The 24,678-nt window shown below is 40.1% G+C and overlaps 2 protein-coding genes across 2 annotated transcripts in view; both read left to right on the top strand.

The window, feature by feature from the left end:
* The window catches only part of LOC118423578, a 7,948-nt gene extending 5,755 nt beyond the window's left edge, over positions 1–2,193 (top strand). The window contains exon 3 of the mRNA XM_035831784.1: positions 1,013–2,193. Within this exon, the coding sequence (XP_035687677.1) occupies positions 1,013–1,194 (182 nt within the window). The 3' untranslated portion in view covers positions 1,195–2,193. The remainder of the gene's footprint in view (positions 1–1,012) is intronic.
* Positions 2,194–2,738: 545 nt separating this feature from the next.
* The window catches only part of LOC118422247 (dynein heavy chain 8, axonemal-like), a 90,540-nt gene continuing 68,600 nt past the window's right edge, over positions 2,739–24,678 (top strand). The window contains exons 1-25 of the mRNA XM_035829765.1: positions 2,739–3,646; positions 4,387–4,541; positions 5,075–5,248; positions 5,608–5,812; positions 6,318–6,453; positions 7,145–7,274; positions 7,911–8,095; positions 9,144–9,264; positions 9,580–9,704; positions 10,255–10,500; positions 12,498–12,645; positions 13,174–13,299; positions 14,028–14,148; positions 14,535–14,711; positions 15,214–15,341; positions 15,770–15,854; positions 17,657–17,848; positions 19,032–19,169; positions 19,790–19,915; positions 20,896–21,055; positions 21,543–21,765; positions 22,468–22,580; positions 23,042–23,146; positions 23,552–23,682; positions 24,181–24,342. Coding sequence (XP_035685658.1) covers positions 3,128–3,646; positions 4,387–4,541; positions 5,075–5,248; positions 5,608–5,812; positions 6,318–6,453; positions 7,145–7,274; positions 7,911–8,095; positions 9,144–9,264; positions 9,580–9,704; positions 10,255–10,500; positions 12,498–12,645; positions 13,174–13,299; positions 14,028–14,148; positions 14,535–14,711; positions 15,214–15,341; positions 15,770–15,854; positions 17,657–17,848; positions 19,032–19,169; positions 19,790–19,915; positions 20,896–21,055; positions 21,543–21,765; positions 22,468–22,580; positions 23,042–23,146; positions 23,552–23,682; positions 24,181–24,342 — 4,131 coding nt within the window. The 5' untranslated portion in view covers positions 2,739–3,127. The remainder of the gene's footprint in view (positions 3,647–4,386; positions 4,542–5,074; positions 5,249–5,607; positions 5,813–6,317; positions 6,454–7,144; positions 7,275–7,910; positions 8,096–9,143; positions 9,265–9,579; positions 9,705–10,254; positions 10,501–12,497; positions 12,646–13,173; positions 13,300–14,027; positions 14,149–14,534; positions 14,712–15,213; positions 15,342–15,769; positions 15,855–17,656; positions 17,849–19,031; positions 19,170–19,789; positions 19,916–20,895; positions 21,056–21,542; positions 21,766–22,467; positions 22,581–23,041; positions 23,147–23,551; positions 23,683–24,180; positions 24,343–24,678) is intronic.

Here is a 24,678-nt window from a genome sequence, read left to right as displayed (position 1 = left end):
ACCGTCACCATTAGTTCCGGACCACACTGCTTATAAATATTAATGAGCTTACCCTTATGCATGCGAGTCGACCCCTTTTGAAAACTGAAAGGCCTATTCTCTGATTAGCTGACAACTGTTTTTTTTTGGGGGGGGGGCGTCCACAGGAACTAAGAGTGACGGTTGACGGTACATCCCAGAGAGACGGTTCGCTGTTGGATATCCCTGCGTAGGAGGATGAGGCGCACCATATCAATGATATATCAACAATCAAAATCATATTAAGTTGCTTGAGTAATTGAAGCTTTTGGGAAAAAATTACCAAGAATTCCCCAACAGAAGTCCCCGGTGCACGAAATACCGGTAAAGAAAATTCAGGTACAGGTGTCCAGGTCCAAAAGATTAGGTCCCGGTCCGGACATAGCTGAATCTTGACCTAATTACAAAAAAATGGTGAAATTTTCTACAAGGGAATATATTTTGCGAAGTATCCGACTCCACTGGCGTTTTACAATCCTGTCTTCATGTACGTTTAACTGTAGAAACTTGGTAGAAATGACTATAAACTCTGCTTTACTTCGCTCTTGCTATTTTCTTCAACCGGCAGGCACAAAAAGTTGCAAACACCTACCAATATGGTCATTTTCTACTCGGTCCAAAATCTGGTACACTGATTTTCTTTCAGGTCCGTTGTTTTCAGATCGGTCGAAAAAAAAGTTTTTCTCCCGATATATCGTACTGGTACCGCCAGTTCACCTTTATCCGTAGGGCAACCTATATCCGTTATTTCGATAAACGGTATTTTGAGGTATTAAGTCGACAGACGGTAGTTTCAAAGTGCAATATTTTGAAAATATATTTGAAACTGCCATCCGTTGACTTGATATATACCCTGTTAAAAACAGCGGATATAGGCACCCCACGGATAAAGGTGCACTAGCGTTACACCCACCCCTACTGTTGTACTAGTGTAGTTCTTTGAGCTCATGAGAATTTCTGAATGTTGGGATTTTTCCGTTTATTCTCTGAACAGATACTAGGAGGTGGCGCAAGGATCTTCAGTGTGGAAAACAGTATCCTATGGAGGATGGCAGCCCGGCTGAATGCGACCCAGACAGCTACCACCCTTGCTGCTCCCTCCACGGCTGGTGTGATAGGACACCAAAGCACTGTGAGTGCACCGGCTGTATCGACTTCAGGAAGGGTCCGATATAGACCGATCCTGTCCATCACAATTAGCGCCCAACCAATGACAGGAGAGCAATTAGTGGTACGACCAATAGGAAAGTGGCTACGTGTCTGTAATAAATTTGCAAGGGTGGGCAGGTGGGATGGTTATAGCATAGTCATAGCAGTAGTCGTACAAAAGTGGTGTAACGAAGGTCCGATATAGAGCGATTATAACTAGTACTGCCCATCACAATTAGCAGCTTAACCAATGATAGCAGAGCAATTAGTGGTGCGACCAATGGGAAAGCGGCTGTGTGTCCGTAATGAATTTGCAAAGGTGGGCAGGTGGCCGGGATGGATGCCAGGTTATGTTATGTTGAGTCATAGCACATAGTCGCACAAAAGTGGTGTCACGAAGGTCCGATATAGAGCGATTCTGACTAGTACTGTCCATCACAATTAGAAGCTCAACCAATGAGAGCATAGCAATTAGTGGTGCAACCAATCGGAAAGTGGCTGCGTGTGTCGTTACATTTGCATTTTCATGTTTTGACAAACACAAAGGTGGGCCAAATGCCAGGTTAGGTCATATCGTCTCGTAGCACATAGTCGTACCAAAGTGGTGTTGCATTCAATACAGAAACGACACCATTAGTCACCGATTAGGGTATTATACCCTATCACCCAATAGATACCGCGTTTTAGATGAGTAATGTTCACCAAAATCAAAGCTGATTGGTAAAAAAAGTCGCGTGATTCTTTCTGACATTTTTCATAATTGTACCTGTATTTCATTGTTATTCAAATGTTGTATATTACATGAAAAGATCCATGTTTTCAACATATATATACTATGGGTTGAGACAAAGTCTTTTGAGTAACCACTTTGAGCGAATGCTACTTTGACCTGTGACTCATTTTTTGTGCATTCTGTATAGAGGGGTCATCGTTGAAAAAAAGGTAAGATGAGATGCAATATATGTGCTTGTGGGTGCTTATTAAATGATAGGTCCACTTGCTTCTGTATACAATTATCATACGGTATGGAGCTAGGTGCAGTAAGGCACAAATGTTGTGTCTGAAATATTTCCACACACAGAAATACCATTGTACTGTACATAGTGTGCGTTAATATTAAGTGAAAATTTATTATGTGTATTCATACCTAAGACCTATGGTTACATTACAGGATTTATAATCATTATGGTAAAAAAGAACTTGGATGTGGTGTAACGTTAGTTGTATCAAAATAGCCAATTATAATGTCTAGCTGCTGCATCATATTAAGTTTATTTTGAAAAAAAAAATAATAATAAAGCAATGATCAGTCTCTGTCGTTTCATTCGGTCCGGGGCTAGCAGCGTCTCCAGGACTCAGACGTCGTACCTTCCTAGAAGGGTCCCCCGGGACTCAGACTTTGCCGTTCTTTTCTGGGAGGGTCCCCCGGGATTCGAACTGTGTCGTTCTTAACCGAGAGGGTCCCCCGGGACTTGGGTTGCTTGGGTTGTGTCGTTCTTTTCTGGGACGGTCCCCCAGGAGTCAAGTTGTGTTGTACTTTTCTGGGACGGTCCCCTGGGATTCAAACTGTGCCACCTTGCACCTCTACGGAGCTGAATCAGATAGCCCCACTCAAATCTGACAGGGAAATGAAGGTCAAAATGGGGTTTCCCGTGTCACTGATCTAATATCTCTACGGCATCAACTGACCAATGATATACATACTCAATACAATATGTTATTCTTTTATTTCCCCTATTTTACTGAAGTAACATATCATTGCTTTAAATTGAACTTATCTACGCGGTAGACCGTGGTATTAGGTGTTTGGGAAACCTACAGTAGACCCTCACAGAGCCCCCGTCGTTCATGACAACCCAAACAAAATGGCGGCCTCCTTCAAAGTTCTCGACGACTCGAAAATGTGAAGTTTTAGACAACTTTTTCTCCTTAGTCCCAGTCCGTCCACCACAGATCCACCATGGACGAGCGACACTGGTGGATCGCCACCAAGATCCAAGAAAGTTTCCACATCGGGGGCTTCGACAATCCCACCTTACTCGAAGATTTCCTCTGCGAGACTCGAACTCTGGATCTCATCAACCAATTTCTGAACCCCAACGGCCCGGCCAAAATTTTCTGCTGTTGCGACAAGCCACAACAAGGGACCTTGTCAACTCGCGATCTCTTCATCACGACTTCTCTGGCTAATCTTAAAGTCAGTGTTGAAAACACGCTGATTTTGTACTTCCTTCGACTCAACACCAATAAAGAAGTCGACCCCGTGCGAATGGAGAGAGACATTTTTTGCGGAGAGTTGAAGCAGAGCGCGGCGGAAAATTTGACTCTGTTGTTGTCTCACGTCTTCCTGCCGGTTTTGCGAGCTCAGAAGGACTGGGGACAGTGTAGCGACGAGCAGGCTTCTCAGTGTGTCCACAACTTGGAGAAATATCTGGGAGTTTTGTCTGAATATGGCGCCTCAACTTCAGCAACGCAACAGGTATTCAATTACTCTAGCAGTTATAACGTAATTTGCGTTAGAACAACTCCCCTCCCACTTTGGTTGTCTGGTTTTACTAAAAATGAATTTATGACAGCCTGAAAGAGTTATCGTTCCACAAACTGTGATTTTGTTCTAATATATTTTGCTAACACTTACTACAAAACCTTACTGGGAAAAACAAACAAAACATTTGATAAAAACGAAACCCAAACAATAACACCTGTCCAACAAAAGCAACAATAGCACCTGTTGCATACTGAGTAATTGCCCACCAAGTTTGATCAGCAAATTCTGGTGTGCTGATAATAATTTCTTTGGATGATAAGGTGAGGTTGCATGGTATTTGATCCAGAACCCAACAGTCATCATTACTGATAAGAAATCGTTGATTCTTTTTTATGGGCACCTGTTGCCACTGTGAACACTTAGTTGCAAGCAAGAACAAGTAAATTTTCTCAGACCATGAAACTTTGATACAGAGAAGACAAAGTGAACTACAGTATTTATGCTGAGTTTAAAATGACATGTTAACGGTTAAATGAGGATATCAGACACTTGGGTTTAAAATAATGCATTGGGCAAAAAAAAAAAAAAATAAAGCTGGAGACAGCCCTGATCTACAGGACATTAAATAAAGACTGTGTGTGCCATAATGGTCAACCTGATTATCGCAGGCAACTAAGAATTAGCGTAATACATGAAATAGAAATAGCATAGTCTTTCATAATACTTTTCAGCTGTTGAAGAAACCAGAGATCCTCGTGAGCAGCGACTTCAAGCAGTACCGAGCCGCGGCGTTTGACGAGACGATTGTGGGAGAGTACGAGACCCTGGTGTCTGATTGGATCATGACGATAGACAGTATACTGGCCGACGGAAGTGCTGAAGAAAGGTATGTTTGTTTGTTTGTTTGTGTATTCTTTTGTGTATTCTTTATTTGTTAAGAAATGTATTGTGTATACAACCAGGTTTTAAGCTCCAGGTTTTAAGCTGCATTTTAGCATATCACGACAACCGTGATAAACTAAAGACTGGGCTTCTTTTCTTCAAGCATAACAATTAAGGTCTCTTTGTATAACCAAATGTGTAGAATGCCCTAAGCTTAGATTTTCCATTGCTTGAACTATTGAGCAAAAAAGCATCTAATTTACGATTAATGATAATTATTATAATATAAGACTTGGCGATTTGTGTATTTGAATATTTACTAGTATGCTTGGAGGGATTTTGAAAGCATTCAATACCGTACCATTTGTAGCATGATAGTTGTTAAAGATGCACTTAATATTTTCTATTCCATCTTCAAGCCGTCAGTTGGAAGATTTTATTTTGCTGCATTTTCTTTGCAAGTTGCTAGGTGGTGCACATGTACTAGATGATATTCAGGTTTGCCCATGGAGTTCTCTTTGCTGTCTATGCCCACAGACTGATGGACATGAACGCGGGTCCGCTGACGGAGTTGGAGAGATGGCGTAGACGACAGCGGACGCTGAACAACATCACGGAACAGCTGAAGAGTAAAGACTGTAAGAACGTCATCGGAATCCTCATCACAGCCAAGTCCAAGTTGCTGAAGAAATGGAAGACTATCGACGCATGGTCAGTTGAATTGAAAGGAACAAATTTAGATCCTATCACAAATCTAAATGATAGGCTTATTATCTATACAAGGAAATATTGTACAACCTTCAAACCAACTTTGTGACGGTCTCTGGGTATTCCAGCCCATCTATTTCCGATGAGATAGAGTGAATCTATGAGTTAGCAGGTCTTTCAAAGTTATGCGCAATGTAAGGATGGTCTATGAATTTAGGAAATCCCACCGGAAAAAAACCCAGGACTTGTTTGGACTCACAACTTGTCGCCACAAAATTCAATCTGTCAGTCGTAAGTAATCGTAGGCTTTTCAATTTTAAGTGCAGCTTTCCTTTAAACTGAATTCCTCTTCTTTTTTCCAGTATCACGGACGCAGCAAACGAAACCAAAGACAAGGTGAAATACCTGGAGTCTGTCCGTAAGCACCTGGAACAGCTGTATCACGACTGCACACCTGTCACGGTCCTGAACACCGCGCTGCCGGGCCTCACCACCAGCGTCAGACAGATGGACTCTATCTCCAGGTTCTACGCACGGAGTGGGTATCTGGGACTGCTCTTCAGTAAGGTCAGTACAAAGCTGGAAAACTTTAAAACATTACGGTGTGGTGTACCGGTACAAAACCAATCAGTGGACTGGATGCTGGACCAAATTGAAAATGAACAGATTATGGCAGGTGTTTAAGTGTTTTGGGGCTTACAGGTTCAAGAAAAGAACGAGGGAAGTATAATTAGAATGGAGTTGATTTTTACCAAGTTTCTACAGCCAAACCTCAGTCGGCAGTTAGTGTTGTTTATGACTCAGATAGGATTTTAAAACATCGATGGACGTCGGACTCACCACCAAACGGAATCCTAGCAAAATGGACCATTGTTTTGAGTCTTGCCCATTCACATAAGTTTCCACATACAGATAATTAGGTCCAGGTCCGTACCTGGACCTGATTCTCTGCACCTGGACCTGAATTTTCTGTACCGGATACCTACTCCTATACAAAATGTATGCAATGAAATATACAAGACTATGTACAAGACCAGCTTGCCAAGTTACATGTCGATTTCTTTTCCTTCAGGTGACAAACCAGCTGGTTCAGGTGTGTAAGGACTACATCCGAGCAGAGGCCCAGCCACATGAACATGAGGACTTGCTGTGGGATAAGGTACACACAGAGGTGGAGACTGGGCCTGGTCGTGTCACCTCTCCACATGGTAAGGACATCTGCTTGTGCCAGGCTTGTACTATAGAATAAAACAGGCCCAGCCACATGAACAGGAGGACTTGCTGTGGGATAAAGTACACACAGAGGTGGAGACAGGGCCTGGTCATATCACCTCTCCACATGGTAAGGACATCGCTGTACATGCCAGGCTACCTGCTTGTATAATAATACAACACAATGATATAGAATTCTGTATCACCCAATGTCCCAGCCCGGCCGCGGGTAGGATCGCCTGATGGCCAAAGACAGCAACTCCAACATCAGTTATTTGAATTTTCAACATCGGTGTACGGACTGTATTCAAATTGGAAGCCTGTGTGATACACCTTTAAAGCCTGTGTGATATGGCTTTTAATGTCATACCTGGGTCGCAATAATGTTTGATACAGGTGTTCTGGACTGGGTATCACATAGGCTTAGAAGTTTTATTTCACAGGCTTCCATCAAATAATTTTAATGTACTCCGTGCATGTGTGGCGGAGTCAAAAATGTGAATACCTGATTAGACGTTGGAATTGCTGTACGGTTGTAACAATTTTTATACCAGGCCACAACATGGTGTATTCTGCATCACCCTCAGTTTATAGGTCGGATCACCCATGGTCGGGCTTGTAGCTCAGGTGATACGGAATGAACGGTATTGTATTGTGTATTTATATGTTGTCTGATGTTGTTTTCAGGAGGTGCAAAGAAGAAGAAAGGTGCCAAAGACTTGGGACTGGTCATACCAGAAGACGAGAAACTGTGTGAGAGACTGAACGTGTGTCTGACGCTGTACTCTCACTACAAGGACTCGCTCAGAAGCATCAGGTAATGTTTGTTAAATGCACAACATAATTCCTCTTTATTTGGAACTGAGCTAATACTGGTCAACTCACAAAGGCACAGACCCATACTTTTGCAATTTAGTTTGATTGTTTCAATAATTTGCTAAGCCTAAGTAGTGGCTCTGAGTCGTCCTCAAACATTGGACCACCAATTTAACATTCCATCTACATGTATATATGCTGTAGGTATATCCATTCAACGACATTTATTGGATCTAATAAATTAAAAATTTTTGGACGGGGGGCAAGAAAGATCCAAAATATGATTGTTGACAAAACATATCTTGTACAAAAAGTATCCCACCTTTGAAAAAGCAGTGCAATCATGCACCCTTTTCTTAAATTATTATAAGTTACAGGCTCGTCAGCGTGAGTGAGTTTGTGAGTGTTATATTAGATATTATGATTATGATATAGCACCAAATGAGTTACAGTGGCTTTGCTTTCACTAACTATGAAACATTTCATCATGGTAAATTTTTAAGGTCCTTTTTATCTTGCAAACTTTGGTGTGAATCCCTGTATATTGTTTTATGTACAAAATGTGGTTGAACATTGAAACTGAAACATGGTTTTGTTGCTGTTTTGATACACAGTATTACTCTTTTTCCTTATACAGAGATGGCCTCGGAGGAACCCACGCCCTGTCCCATTTTCCGTCCATGAGCTCGCTGCACTCTCACCGGTCCCACTCCCAGGTGGGGCGCCGCTCCATCGGGGGTCCCTCCCGCAGCCGCATGTCCACCCTTCAGCCCAGTGTGTCCTCCAAGAAGGCACCATCAGTCACTTCCAGCTCCGGTAATGGTAACTTATCCCTCTTAAAAGTTTCAAACATGTTTTTGCCCCTGAGGCATTGCCAAAAATTATCCAAATACATAATGTAGATGCATTAAAAAGTATTGCAGACTGAAGTAAACTGAAAATTTGGATTAGTTTTTTTTTAGTTAATTTCTTAAGTTGATATGCTGTTCATCATACTGCAAGAAATTTGGAGTTGGCTGTGTTTGTCACGTGAACATTTATGCCTTCCGTCAAATATTGTTAATGGTCTTGAATTTTGCAAGATATAGATATGGATGATGCAAGAGTTATGAAAATAACAACCATGGTCTCAACCAATTATTGGTGTGAGATTGCATAGAACACAATAACGATATGTTACAAGCAAAATATAATAAATTTTGTGGCCTGCCCCAAAAAATAAATGTCATTTAAACAATAATATTCTTCGTTAAAAGATTAGAGCGGCCTCTGGAACTAGAAGCCATGCCTTTGTTTCCTATTGTGACACTGGCTCAGTCATGCATGCTATTGGAAGGGGCTCTGTCTCCTTAAGGTACCCTCTCACTGCACTTGCGTCAAGCTTGCGTCACTGCGGGGTTCGAACGATACTCAACGAATTTCAGAAATAAAGAAGCCATTTTCTTACTTTTTGTGTATTTTGTCGTCTTCTAAGTTATACTTTTACATATTGCGCAATATCTAATTTATAAGAAATCAGAGAAGATAACAAAGCAGTGACGCAGTGAACGAACCCCGTAATTTTTGTGTATTTTGTCGTCTTCTAAGTCATACTTTTACGTATTGCATGTGCAATATCTAAATTATAAGAAATCAGAGAAGATAAGAAAACAGTGACGCAGTGAATGAACCCCGTAATGACGCAAGTGCAGTGAGAGGTCCACTGTTCAACTTGCTAGTTGAAAAGAGATAGGGGAATTTCCACGTAACATTCATTATCCACCACTAAATACTGTACATACAAGTAGCATCTGTCTTGTCTGTTACGACCTGTGGAAGAATATGTCTTCAGCGAGGTAATTGGATCAATATCACTTTCACTTTTCTTCAGATGAGGGTCCCCACGGGATCTCCTTCACTGATGAAGACACCATCCTGCAGCATCTGGACACCTTCTGTCAGCGGCTCCGGCAGTTCCTGGAGGTCATTGACACTCTCAAGCAGTTCCACAGGTCTGGCTGCTGTTTCTGTTTTCACAAGAATGCGAGAAACATTTTGTACAAAAACCAAGGCATTTAAAATGATTAAGGAGAGAATTTTTTGTTGTTGAAAAGATTTAACATGTAATGCTTCCATGTATATAATCAAACTTAGTTCCCGTATCTCTCTATAATTTGGTCAGAACATATTTATTGTCTACAGCTGCAGTGTATCATCTTTGATGCTCATGGAGGATTGATAGATTAATTGGGTGATTGGAAAAAGAAATTAACCGTCTTTTTTTAGTATTAGGCTTTGTCGTTAATTTCCTTTTTGTCCACCTTTAGCTTGAAGGAGAAATGTCGTGGTCTGCCACGCCCAAGAAGAGAGGATCTGATAGGGGAAGATGAGGAAGACAGAGACAGCAATGCAGATGCTACATCAGTAGCAAAACCCCCTCCAGACTCCTTCGGTAAGTCTTCATCCGTCACAAGAGTTCAAAACAGCTCACAGTAGATTTTATGAAAATATTGTCCACTTCTCAGATCTAAGGAAAAAATGTAGCTTTTCAAACATGAGTTGGTAGCGAGTTTGCCTTTCATTCAATTGTCTGTTCGATTCTGCTGAGTCACACTTTATAACTAATATAAGACTTTAAAGATAGCACATGCTGCTTTCTTTGCTTCAAGTTAGCACTCAGCATTGGGAAAGAGAATCACGATGGTTGTTGCACACACGATTTTACCAGTGGATTAGCTGTAGCGATTGCACAAAGTTGTGTGGCCCAAGGCTATCAAAACAGAGATGGGCAAGGCCTTATGCACCATCTAATGCAGGAAAGAAATTGATAGTACAGTAGAGGCCAGTGGAGTCTGGGTGGCCAAGAAGGTGTGCAATTAAATGGTATCTACTGTATAGGTTAACTGTCATGTACAAAACACTGTAACTCACTGGCTTTGTTTTGCAAATTCAAATACTGAAACAGTTACAAAATTCTAAAAATCCATATCCTTTCATCCCAGGGCCCCCTGAGCACCCTCCATCCCCCATGAAGACCCTCATGGTGCCTAGCGCCCATGGAATGATGCCTGTGCTGGAGGAGGAAGAACCAATGAGCATGCCCGGCTCCCGCATGGCGCTGAATAACGTGGACTCTCCCGGCCACGGACACGAGGCCAGCGAGGCCATGTCTCTCAACGCTGCTGATGAGATCCATGAACTGAACTCACAGTCTAGAGCTGTGTCTAAACAAGCTGCACACCATCTGGGTAAGAGATCCTACTAACAGAATTGGCTCCACCCCTAAGGCAATGCCAAAAAATGTCAGTCTTTGAAAGCTATAATATTTTAATTTACTGTTATGCAGTAGCCAAATTCACTTATTACTAATAGCATATGTGCAAATGCCATGTATAGGGGTGGATACCTTTTTGCTTGATCAGGTCCGGTTCAGGTTCAGGTCCAGAGGATCCGGTTCAGGTTCGGACCTGAACCTGAACCGGATCCTGTCCCTGTCAATATTCTGCGGAGGCCGAGGTTGGTACATATCGAGCTCGAGTGGAAAATTCCCCAACTATCCTCGTAAATTTTCACTCTAAATGAAGAATCAGTTCACAGAAAAATTAATCATGGCACAAGCAACATTTCTTTCCTTCTTATGAGCATGTATTCAATCCATTTTTCTGAGTTTGAGACGCAAAATAAGTAGCCCGAAGAATGAAACCTTTCCGCCGGAGAAAAACAAGCGCCATCATGTTGAATCCCCCGACAAGTCTTGTGGGTTCTCACCAAACCACGCGAGAATATAGCAACTTCAGCCAATCACGTCGCAGCAAAACTCCAAACAACGCCACCTTGCGACCATACTGACAATACATCTAACATGGCGGCTTGTTGTTTTCGTCGGGCGCTGAAGTTTCTTTCTTCAAGGCGACATAGATACGCTTCAAACTCTGAAATATGGATTGAATACACATGCACAAGAAAGAAGAAATGTTGTTTGTCCCATGATTATTTTTTCTGAGCGCTGATTCTTCATTTAGAGTGAAAATTTACGAGGATATTTGAGGAACTTTCCACTCAAACTCGGTGCGTACCTCGTGTCGTGATTGAATTTGTTTTGTTTTTTTGTTATTTTTTCGTAGTGCATTTTTATTGTTGACTTAAATGGAAGCAACAGTTACACAGATCAACGAATATAAATTTATTGTAGGCTAATCTTGTTTGATTCATGGGTATTTTTGCCTTTCATTGCCAAAGTAATAGTGGGATCTCCATATACAATAGATTTCTTGATTTTTTTAGATTCGGTCCAAAAAAACCGGTTCATGACTTTCGGTTTTTTGGACTCGGTTCCCGGATGTTGTACCGGTATAAACCGGTCCAGCCGAACCGGTATCCAGCCCTAGCCATGTACTTTCAGAGTCAGAGCTACATGTAAATGACAAGTGTGCTTACACACAATTATAAAATGCAAGACATCTACAGAAAATTTATTTCTATATTTGATATGCAGCCAGTACAGCTTAACTGGCCCGTGGTAGTCCCATATCATTTTTTGAGGGCTGCTACGTCCAACCCCCACAGGATGGGGAACAACAGACGTTAAAGCGAGGTGTGAGTGAGTGAGTGAGTGAGTGAGTGTAGGGGCACTGAGTTGTTGTCAATTGTGTCTAGGGCAGTAAGTATTTAAAAATTTAGCCAATCCCTCGCCTACCGCTTTCTACATCCCCAATCGAAGTCAGTAAGGAGTTGTTACACTAACTTGGATGAAGTGAGGAAAGTCATGTTTTGAAAATATCTTTCCTAAGTACATAATGTCTAAGTCAGGAATAACAGAAATCAAACCCATGACAGGGCTCGAAATACTTTTTTCTGTATACCTGCACTGGTGCAGGTGGCATTGAAAATTACATGCACCAGACAAATTTACCTGCACTTATCTCTGAAATTATGAAGAATGGATCATACTGAATGAAATTATTTAGGAACCATTATTTTATACTTAATAGGTGGTAACAGTCAATGCAGCTAATACACACATGCACCTTCACCATAGAACATTTATGCCTAAAACGCAGTTGATGGACCAGTGCAGTTTAGGTGCAGGTAGACACCAGAAATACCTGCACAGCTCCAATTTTACCTGCACTAACCTGCATATGCGGGTTGTATTTTGAGCCCTGTATGACCTCTAGCTAGCTATAGCCACTCAGCCATTCTGACATCACTGTCACGAGACTTGAACTGTGACCTTTTCTTGTAGCTCGCCTGTATGCCCGACATGAGGGTGAGGAGGATGGACCCAGCATCTCCCACATCATCCAGATGTACCTGGAACAGATGACTGACAGCTTTGCTCAGGTGGTCAACACTCCGGCCCTACTGGACGTGGAGGGCAAAGATAAGGACAGGTGATATGGACAGCTGTTGTTGATCTTTAAAGATACAGCAATTGTATCACATTTTGAAAATCTGCCTGAATGGATCTATATGATATTTGATAGCTAGGTATGTTTCAGCTAAACAAAGGAAACATTTAACTATTTACCCTCTAACCTTTTTTCTGGCAGAACTTCAGGTTTGCACTTGTCATGGTCCGGATATTTCGTTTTAATTTTTAAGTAGATAAGCAGTAGATAGAACTGCCATATGTACTGTAGGTTTAACCCTTAACATTTGTAGCAGCTTGTTTTGGAACTACTGGGGCCAACTTTGTTTGAGAGTTTGAAAAGATAACTAAAGTGTGACCGTAATGATTGACATAATGACGTCATTAACAATATTTTTGATGTGTTTGTCAGTAGTAAACACACTCTAACTGGAAGATGTTCCTGTGTTTAGGTTTGAGGAGGCATACCAACAGTTCCAGGAGACCGCCCAGATGCTAGACTCCATGATGTAAATATTTATTTGTCAACATTTGTTTATCTTATGTCTAGATTTGAGGAGGCGTACCAACAGTTCCAGGAGACTGCCCAGCTGTTAGACTCCATGATGTGTGCATACCTGCAGGCCACCTTCCAGAGGAAGATGAAGACTAACGAATGCATCAACATCTTACAGAGGTGCGCCACATAATCTTTTACTTTTCACCGCATGTTAATTGAGTAATGGCTTAAATGATCTGAACTCCGAAGCTACTGTCTTTGTGTAGAAAAGGAGCGGTTTAGTTTTATTGCCTTTCATCGAACCATAGACTTGCTGCACAGCCGGCCAACTGGTCTGGTAGCAAAACTCCCCTGGCAAATTATTCTGCCTATAAATAATGGCCAGTGTTGTTGTTTTTGTTTGCATTCATCTGTCTTGGAAGACATTGGTAGGCAGACAGTTATTACTTGCCATCTGCCTGGCCTGCACATGACTTTTTAAGGTGAAGCAGGGATGTGCACGTCCTTCTCCACCCTCTTGTCTACTGGCAAACTAAGGCTCACAGGGACAGAATTGTTTGCCATGGCCCTAGCAAATGCAGGTTTGTTATTTGGAGTTTCCGTCTCCTAGGAGGACTTCTGAACCAAGGATGCAGGGGGTTCCTCCTACCCCTGAAAGTGTATAGCGGGTGTGTCAGTGTATGGACAGTGTAGTCAGTCTGGTATAGAAACTACCCACGGTAGCGCAAACTGTCTGTAGCCTTAAGACAAGTTAAGCTTATGGATCAGACTATGCCTGCAAATGACTGGGACATTACGTTTCATTATTGACACTGACAACTTTGATCTTTTTAGACAGTGTCAATATTGATACATGGAGGGTCATTATGATATTAAATAAAAAATAATCTTATTCTCTATTTCAGGTTTGCACCAGTAGGCGCTCGTCAGGGAATCCGAGCCACCATAGCTGAGAAATACGTGGAGACCTTCCAGCAGTATGAACTTGACCTGGAGCAAGTTCAGCAGAAGTACGAACGAGAAAAGGTCAGAGGTCACCTCAGTCCCTAGATTTTTCATAACTTCAATTCAGATCTATTCCTCCCTATTTAAAGAAAATAGAGTACCCAAAGCAAAAATTGTACTTTTGGAAAAAAAATGGGATGAAGAAAATTATAAATCATATCTAGAAAAACTATACAACAAAATCATGAAACTACTTGTAGTGTAACTGGAAGGGCATGTGTAATTTTATGTTGGTTTTGATTGTTGTTTACACCTTGTTTCCAAGATAGAAACATTGAAGTGTGTCTCAAGACATTGAAATTACATATATATATAGTAGTACCATTCATTATAAATTGTGGCAAAAATACACACAGTAGTGTAGTCTTTTAGGTCTAAATATTTTCTATCCCTTCTCTTTTTTCCAGGATGAGCCCCCCATCCCCAGAAATGCTCCCCCTGTGGCAGGGTCTGTGTTCTGGTGTAGGAAGTTACTGACCACCATAGAGGATCCCATGAAGGTGTTCCGTGACACCAAGGCCATCACCCATCTCAAGGACTTCCAGAGAGTGGTCAAACTGTACAACAGGATCGCTACCACACTGGTCAGTCATGGTCTTTGATTTACTATGTGTCTGTGATAACTTGAGATGTTAGATTTTTTTTTCATATTATAGACTAAATCTTCATAATAGTAATTCAGTGTCACTCCCACAAATAGGCACTTGCATTTTTGTTTTATTGCTGTCACAACTGCAAGTGCAAAGAAACCAAAAACTAATAATTGTATTTTTCTATTGTACATTTGCCAAAAAACTTCATTAAACCTGCAAAATCACATATATATCCTAGATAAGGGACTGTTTTGTAAAATAAAGAAAAAAAAACAGCTAGATTTTGAGCTTTTCAAGTTTTGACAAGTTGTAAGAATTGTGAATTTTAAGACACTTATTTTTCTCTCTTCAAACCTGTTTTCTTTTTATTATGTAAAATATTGGTCATTGCAAGCAAAGAAAAGAAAGCAAGAATGCAATTGATATTACAGTCTGTATCTTAATATAGTGAGAGAGTGCACATACTAAACATTGACTAAGTTATTTGTTTCAGGTGACGTTTGAGACACTGTGGCTGCAGCAGTGGAAAGCTTACATAGACGGAGCCAAGAATGGCCTTAGGGCCATGCTACTTTTACACCACCCACAGACAGCGGAGATCGTGGTTAATGCTGACGAAAGGTTAGTTAGCCTAACTATCCCAATAACTTATCAACCATCAATAGTTAGAGAAGCAAAGTGTGGCCTTCAAATGTCAATAATAATTTTTTTCATAATATGCTGACTATTTTCAGAATGTGTTGACTTTGCGCTTTAAAAACTATTCATGCAACAAGGGATGTACATGTACGTGACATACATTGTAAATATGTTTATAACATTTTTCTACAACTCTCTTTTGTCTACCAACAGTTTTTAAATTAGCATTGTTTCTTTAGTTTCTTCAGGGAAACCTAATTAAAGCTAGATATTTACTCATTCTTGCACCAATCAACGTTGCATAAAACTTGTATCATATCCAAGCCCAAAAATATTTTTAGAAAAGCTTAAAAATGCCAAAAAAAATGATTTTGTGAGTCTAAGACATTTTTATACATTTTTGTCCCCAGAATCTTGCAGCTGATCCAAGAGTCCAGGTGGATGGTGCGGTTAGGCATCCCCATGCCTGAGTCTGTGCAGGACATTGTAGCACAGGTAAAGTCTAGATTCCTATAATAAGATTTCTTGTTACTGTATTTTTGTAAACTTAAGCTAGATTTTACATATGTATGAAGTACAGTGTCTAAAATGCGCAATTCAGCATCTTCTACTGTGTAGAGGTATCTGCGATGTATTTTAATGTTCACCGACTGAATCAATAAACCAATCTATATTCTCAATGTCCCCTGACAATAAGGGAGTTCACAGTTCCTTGTGCCCATGTTCAGTTGTGATGCATCCTGGTACCATAAGGTGAAAGTTTAAGGCCCCAGTCTGTGGTTTAAGGTTCTAGTTCGGAGTTTTTTTTACGATTCGGGGCTGATTTGACTGTGACAGTCCTAAAAAAAGCACTAGCGCTTCTCAAAACATCGTTTTTCGGACAATTCGATGTTTCCGATAGAAAATGGTGCCTTGTCGCTGACCGACAGACTCATTTGACATTTTCTGTAGAAATGTTATTTTTGGTAAAAACCATCATTAAAATACAATTTTCACCCAGAAATTGCTAATTTGGGGGCTTTTTTTACAGGCCGCTACACGGAAAAAAATGAATTTTCCTGGGATAATAACTAATATGGCAATGAAGGTCAAGAGTTCTTCTGTATACTGAGCAAAAAGGAAGAAAAGTAATCCGATACGTTTTCCGCGAGCTCCGATGGCGCTAAAACACCCAAATCGCACATAGAACGCACGATCTGGGTAACCAGGCGACGAAACGCTTTACCGCTATTGCGCGCACTAATACCAGGAAATGCTTGCCGCACGATCAAATCTCCAGCACCATAAAACGCTACGAACAACAAGCATTTGGAGAACTATAAAAGATTATACATTGCTAAAGCGATAGCCGGAAAATCTAGAGCCAAAACTTAGTAATAGACTGAGACAACCTCTGATTTGCGTCTTATTCTTAGGGACTATTTAGATATCTGGTCACTTGAAATTCCGAACCGGAACCTAAAGAATGGCCATGGACCTTAGACTTTAACCTTAGATGAGATAGAATCACCACTGCACATGTGCACTAGGGAATGTGAAATGGCTTATTGACCTGTATACAGTAACAGTTACTGTAAGTCTTGGAATGTCCCCATTGGTTTTGCTTCTTCATCTTTCATAGATTGTAATACTTACAAAATCATACCACCCAAAAATGTGTTTTATTTTTTCTACTTCACTACAGTATTGTTTCAACTGACTGTTAATTTCAAACACATGAAATACTTCTTGACCATTTTGCGAGAAAGTTCCCACAAAAATAAATGAATTTATACTGTATTTGCAAAGAGAATTAAAAGCACCAGTTGTATTTTTTACTTTAATCCAGGTATAAAAAAGGGTCTTTTTTGTTTTCTTTCCATTTAGATGTAAAAATGCCCCTAAAACAAACAAAACAAGTTACTGTAAATGCAGAAATGTTCACAGTTTTTGCGGTGGCAACTAACCGCAAACTTAAACCATCGCGAGCATTTTCCCCTTATAGTATGTCACTACAGTCTTTGGCACTATCGTGAACTTAAAACAACCGCAAAGACTCAATTTTCCTGCTAACCAGAAAGTAAATAACTGCGAACTTGAATGCATTTATCCGTGAATAGTTTCATCAGGTTGGTACGTCACTGAATAAAGACTCTTTTTACACAACCACTGTTTTATTCAAACCCACGTTTCGGTGACCATCTGTCACCTTCTTCAGGGCAATTCTGACTGGTTCACATTGTACTGCAGGACAGGTGTCGCTGCTTGTTAAATGCATTTACTCTATATCATTCGTCTAATTTTCTTTTTTTCACCAGGAACATCGGTTTAAGAGCTACAAGATGCACCTCGAGCAGTGTCTGCAGGAATACAGGGATGTGTGTGGTAAGATCCCTGCACCCATGAAACAGCTGTTCCTGGTACACACAGAGGCAACTCTGCACTACTTCCAGCCTGGACTCACCACTCTTACCTGGAACAGTATGAACATAGACGCATTCCTGCATACAGTAAGTAATTGTGGTGAAAGAAAAAGCTGAGTGATTTAGGCTAGGCCAATTGACCCCTTTGAACGAAATGAACTGCTTTCGTCATAGGGGGATTTTGCTCAAAAGCAGTAATACCATTGTGCTCATCTGTAAACAAAGGACGCGTTCAAATAAGTGAGAATTGATAGTCATTTTTATCAAGTTCTGCAATCAAACTTGGTCTAACTTAACAGAGGCAGTTAGCATTGTTTACGTGAAGATAGGATACTCCGCCAGACAGATTCCTTTGTAGCGAGATGTTTTGAGTATTGCCCATTCACAAACAATTAGGTCCAGGTTCAGGTCCGGACCTAGACCTGTTCCTCTGGACCTGGACCTAAAGTTTCTATAACGGTACCCACCCCTAATCTGAAGTTTTCATTTTCTTAGGATAACTGATGCCTAGAGCTCTTTAAGTTTAGTCAAATGTGGGTCGAGGCTTGAGGGCAGAGTACAGCTTTTGCATTGTGCATGATGCACAGGAAGTCAGACATGCATCTTTTTAAAGATGACTTAGTTTATATGATGATTATAAAAACTTAAATGTGACACACACACCTGACTGTATAAGAATGAAATGTTCTGAAGCAGTATCTAAAATTGACCTTCTGTAAGAAGTTTACATGTCCTTGGTGCTGAAAATGCGACAATCATGTTAAACTGCCATTTTTTGGAAATCAGAGATTAAAAGATTAGGATTCAAAGTATCTTATATGATGACCACTATTTCAAGAGGTTTCGTAACTCACTAACTGTTGTTAATTATTATTAGGGATTGTGTATTTCATTGATATTAAACTTTATACTTTTCCCATACGGAAGGGAAGACTAGGAAAGTTGGACAAAATTCTGTAACAAAATAAGCCATTAAAACCAGTTCACCTTATTCTGTGGGGTAAACTATAAATATTGTTATCAATAACAGGTTATTCACGGATATCAAGTTGACGGATGGTAGTTTCAAATAATTGCAATATTTTCAGCATATTTAAAACCATCCCTTGTCGATTTCATATCCTTGCATGCCTTGTTTTTGAAAACAGCGATCATAGGTTACCTTGCGGTTAAAGGTGAACTGTAGCATTACTTTTACATTGTTACAACATGTGTCTGTCTCATTTTCTTTCTTCAGAATAAAGTGTCTTGTTCTTTTTATCCCTTTTAGGTTCACTCGGCCATAGCTCGGTTGGACAGCATTGTCCAGCATGTTATTAACATCATAGAGGAGAAGGTTCAGGGAACCGTGGACACAGTCAGCGGTATGGTGCTGTTTGACATGGAACTGGCCTTCAGTAAGGCTTGGGTGAGTACACTTAGCTATACATAAGGCACAGTTGTGATGTTTGTTTTGTTTTAGAATTTTCAGTGATTCTATGAAAGAACCAGCCATTAACAAGGATGCGTACATGAATGACAACATTTTCCATTAGAAAACAAGTTGATTTTTTCTTAGATATCCACTTTCACTAGTAGAGCTGAACAATAATAATTATTGTTTTAGAAATGTTGAATGGATATAAAACATTTTTGAATAGAGGCCATTCACTGAAGAACATGAAGGAGACATGTATAAAGCACAAGCTCTAAAATTTACATTTTGTTAACTCGTCTGGCAATGTACATATTAATCTTTATTATTGTTTTTCAGTGAGGCCAATCTTAAAATGCTGATACATTTATGTCTAACCCAAATCTAACTCCAGAGATAATAAGAAATGGACACTACCATAATGATATTGGGGGTCATGTAAAATTCATTATGTGTCATCATCTTGCCAAAGAGTTTGTCCCAGTACTTTTCATACCGTATGTTCGAAAAAAGAAAATACAACAAAATGACAATCTTCAATGTGTTAATGTTTTGACGATTTGAAAAAAAAAATTCAATAATAAGATCATTATATTGTTTTGTTGATGCTCTAGCCCCCTGGTGAGTTTGGAGAAGCCATGCTGCAGAGTGTAGAAGAGAAGGGACAGGAGCTGCTAGAGTTTGTTAATGAAGTGGAGAGTGCCATCTTTGAAATAGTGTCCTTCCTCATGTCCAATAAGGTAAGACTTTTGTATCCGTAAGATCCTGTGTTAATAAGATCACATGTCTGTACTCTCGTGAGTTTGTGTTCCGAAGTTAGTTAAAAGTTAAACCCTTCCCGTGCCTGATGACGCATAGGGTGGCGCCCATCTCTGTTTCCTTAGCCCTGGGCCACACAACGCAATCACTGCAGCAGGGGGCTAGTCCACTGGTAGTGGTGTGTGTTCAACTTCCATACTCTTTCCCAAATGCTCAGTGCTAAGCAGAGAAAGCAGCATGTACCATTTTTAAAGTATTTCGTATAACTCCACCGGGGATCGAAAGCACGACCTACCGAATGCAAGGCAAACACTCTACCCACTAGGCCATTTCACCGGTTGTGTTCCGAATTGACTGGTGAACATAGATCCTGAAGAAGGCCACAGTGGTTGCTTGAATTTTGATTCATGTACACCTTAGTGTTGGAAAAAAAATGCATCATATAATGATTACTTCTAACACAGTTGAGCTTCCATGATTGAGTAAGACTCAGTGAAGGGTTCTCCCCAGGACACATAGCATGACAAAAAAATGAATGCATATTCCTAATTTCGAACACTGGACTTAGACACAGTTCGAAATTATGGCTAATCCGATTGTTTGTCGGAAATTACTGTTCAACTATGAATCGGTATTTTTATCTATGATGACATCGGCCTTCGGGCTACTGATGGTAAATGTACAATGGCAATTTTAAGCCATGCATAATTAAAACAAAACTCTCCATATCTATTCTCCGTATCGACTCAAAGAGTAAATTGTAATTAAAAAGTTTCTAATGACTTTTGTTCTCATCTCAATTAGCCACCTCTACACTAGACTTGTCTCACGACTAGCAAATTTTTGTTGAAAATCCTGAATCGATAATTATATAATTTTATTAAGATATTTAGAAACTGCTTTCAAAGAGCTTTCACCACCAGGAAAACTGATTTTTTTGGGATATGCACATTTTTCGCAGGTTGGGTCACCTTCCCAGTCTCCAGTTGCATCACGGGTGTCCACGGCACCTTCCCATCATCCCCGGCGGGGAAGTAAGGCGCCCAGTCAGCGGGACACACCCATGACTCTACAGACACTGAGCGAAGTCACAGAAGATCTGGTGGTCAACGAACTACTGGGTCAGTCTATTTTCTTGTCATAATTCTCTACAAACAGTATGTACAAACACAGAATAGTACTGGCCAGGGGACCTCAGAGAAAAAGAGTCTTTTTTACATGGCCATTACAAATAAGGGTATGGTCAATGGCAATAAACTGATAATTAGGCCTTGGAAAAAAATGTTGTGTTTCCTGTTTCCTACCTTACCTAAAAAAACCTAGTAGTAGACTTTTTTTGGGTGGACAGTGGAGTCGCATAGCTTCAAGTTAGAATTTTTATTCAGCCTGCTTTCTATTGTAGTAAAAAGACTGATTGTCCTACCTAATGAAGGAAAAATGTAATCTATTATGTACAACATTAAAGTTTGGCATTGAAAATTTGTTTACACTTAGCTGTTCAAACATTTATTACTGTTATCATTTAGAATTGCAGCATACATGTGTGTATTACAAATCTTAAAGGTTATGTTCTATAATTATAAACAAATTGTTACCATCTATCCACAGAGCACTACTGTCAGAAGGTGTACGACGCCGTCCTGTCCGCCACGTCACGGTCGCTAGCTGCGCTGGCGGAGGCTTCAGGCTGCGAGGGTGAGTGTCTGAAACAGACGCTGGCCAGGGGCAGTCCTCGCAGCATGTCCAGCCGCACCAGCACGGGAGTCTCCTCACGGTCTGGCCTGTCCATGTCATGGAACAGTCCGGAGGCAGAAGAGGTCACTTTCCTTCGGTGAGAAAACCTTTTATCATGCTGATTTTTATGGTTCTCAGTGGCAAATGTGGACAATATATATATAATTGGACATTGACACACCAAATCTGAGTGTGTTTTTGTCACACATTGACAGATAAGTCGAAAAGGCTCAGTGGGCATAAAGTGTCTTTCCTAAGGTCACAATGCCAGTGGTATGGTGGGTATCAAATCTGGGACCACTATATTCTGAGCCCAACACTTAATTACGCTGCATGGTGACACATGCTAACATTCATTATTATCATGCTAGCCTTACACTAATGTAAACATTGTCTACAATTGTACATGTGATTAGCCCAAAGTACAATCAAAATTTTCTTTATCAATGTTAATGTGATAGAACATGAATTATCATTATATTTACTTTAATCGGTAAAAGAATGTCTTCTTTATTTGATAGAAATGTACAACGCTTTATAACAGTTATTATTCCTTAGGCAAACAAAACAAAAGAAATAGAACGAAAAGCTTCATCATTATATATCACTTCGAGGTAGAATATATTACATGTATGACATGTTTTATATCTATGAAAGAAAGCCAACATATTAAGTACTCTGAAATGTGATATTGGATTTAAATCATTACAATGTTATTTATTCAGTTTGCTGTAAGTTATAGTGTAGAAATTCCTGTCAGGCCATTTAACATAAATCCTAACTTAACTGTTTCTAACAGGTTTGAAGTTGTGGTGAAGTTCAACATCCCCAACACAGTGATTGAACCACCGCTGGCAGCTGCACAGGACGCTGTCAATCAAGTGGCCAGCGCCATCATGGACATCTCCAACAGTAAGGCCAAATTTTTAACTTGTTTAGGACAACTTCAACATGCACAAAATGCATGTGGCACTTTTGATTAAAACTTCCCAGCACTCATGTCAAAAAGAGTACTAGGCATTTTCACATGTATGCTTGGCTGACACATAAATGCTAAGGGAAGCAACTATTAGAAGTAGAGAAAAAAGATGTATTTAAAAAAAAAATGTATTAACATTAAACTTTATACACGCCGTTGCTAACTTCTTTGACAATTACGTGAAACACTTGTTGATATAAATGTTCTCAATGGCTTTACTATTTAGTAGGCTAAGCTTGGATCTTACTAGTATTTTTCCTCAAACAAGACAAAATTGAAAAAAAGATTTTCCAAGTGATTACAACTGCAAGGTGGTGCACATGATCTCTATCATTTCTAATGTATGTTAAGTACATGTATAAGACCAAATAATTTATTTCAATCATAATTGCAGGTGTTAACTGGTGGACGAGCGAAGGCAGTGAGACATTCCATGCCACCATTTCTGAGGAGCCGTACCTCAATGATCTCATACAACAACTCTTCTCTGTCATAGACAGTAAGTAGACCTTCATTGTCCTACCTACTTTATGTTGTGCACTAAGGTACATGTATGACTTGTATGTATATTTACTGACATAGTCCTTTTTGGCAATGCCTCAGAGGTGGAGACTAGCTAGAAAAAATAAAAATGTAAAATTGGAATGTCTAAAAATGCTGTCAAACCTTAACTCAGCAAACACTTAACTTTCAAAAATATTCCTGAGAACAGCTGTTTTTTTAGGACTGTTTTATGGTGTTTTTTCACAGGAGGTGGTTGCTTGTGCCAGGTTGTTACTTGGCTAATTTAGTTAAGTGTTCTTCAAAGCCAGGAGTCTCAGTCAGCAGTATGCAAAATTTCAAGGTCATAATTCTGATGGTCAGTGTATTTCGTGTTGTTTCAATTTTTACGTCTACCCCTCAGATCTGCAGAAAGCAGTAGACCGCCACATCTTCCACTTCAAGCTGTACGACTTCCTGTGGAAGGATGACATGCACACACAGTTCTACGAGTTCATCTCTGCTGACCCGGGAACAAGGGCTATCAAGAGAGAGGTGAGATTTTCACATCTCTGACATCTATTTTCGTCAATGATAATTCTATAGTAAAATGTGACAATAATGTATTGCTCTAGTCTGACTTTTTTTTTTATAGTATGAAAAGTTTTGTAATGTGTGACTTTTTGACTATGAAATCTTTAATGCATCTTGATTTTAATGGGAAGTTGCAAATATAGAGAACCTTATGTGAGATATAGTCTTTGGAACAGCCAACTTTGATACATTTCATACATGGCTGTTACATTTTTGGTCTGTCCCCAGCCTTTTTCAAGGCCACCCACATCCCGACAAAACAGCTCTATACCAGTCACAATATCTCAACACTTGAACACAAATCACTTATGATGCCTGTATTCAAATGGATATTTTAGAGAAGATAGGTATTTTAAATTCTGCTGAAAGGAAAATGACATGTTAGATATATGTACAGTTACTGTAGTTCTGACTTGTAAAAGTGAATACAAAGTATTGTATTCTTCCATACTTTTCCAGGTTGAGAGGCTATTGAACATAGAACAGAAAGTCCTGGACATTCCCCTTGTCCTGCCCGTTGGTCCCATCTGCCTGCTGACCAGTCCTATCAGAGACGCTCTGCACGGCTTCAGTATTGCCTGGAAAACCAAGTATGCACAGGTGCTGCATGAGGATGCAAAGGTAAACATTCAATTACATTCTGTACATTCCATAAAGTTACATGGTCTGTGTCTGTGTCTGTGTCTAATCTGTCTGAAGGTGCCAAAAACACCTACGGATTTTGTGTGCCAGTGTGTCAACATCTGCACACTTGCCACTAAGACCCGTGAATTTTTTTTGTTTTTCATAAAGTTACAATGTACCATCCTACTCCAATATGACCTAGACAACACGTTTGTTGGTAGTTTTCTTGGTGCTTGCCAGCTTCAGCCTTCTTTTCATACTGGCTTTTGAATCATGGCTATATAATGTATATAATAGACATTCTCAATTGATAATCTACAATCTACGTGACTC

Source organism: Branchiostoma floridae, chromosome 9 (genome assembly GCF_000003815.2).
Source record: "Branchiostoma floridae strain S238N-H82 chromosome 9, Bfl_VNyyK, whole genome shotgun sequence".
Taxonomy (NCBI): Eukaryota; Metazoa; Chordata; class Leptocardii; order Amphioxiformes; family Branchiostomatidae; genus Branchiostoma; species Branchiostoma floridae.
This window is presented reverse-complemented; position numbering and strand designations above follow the sequence as displayed.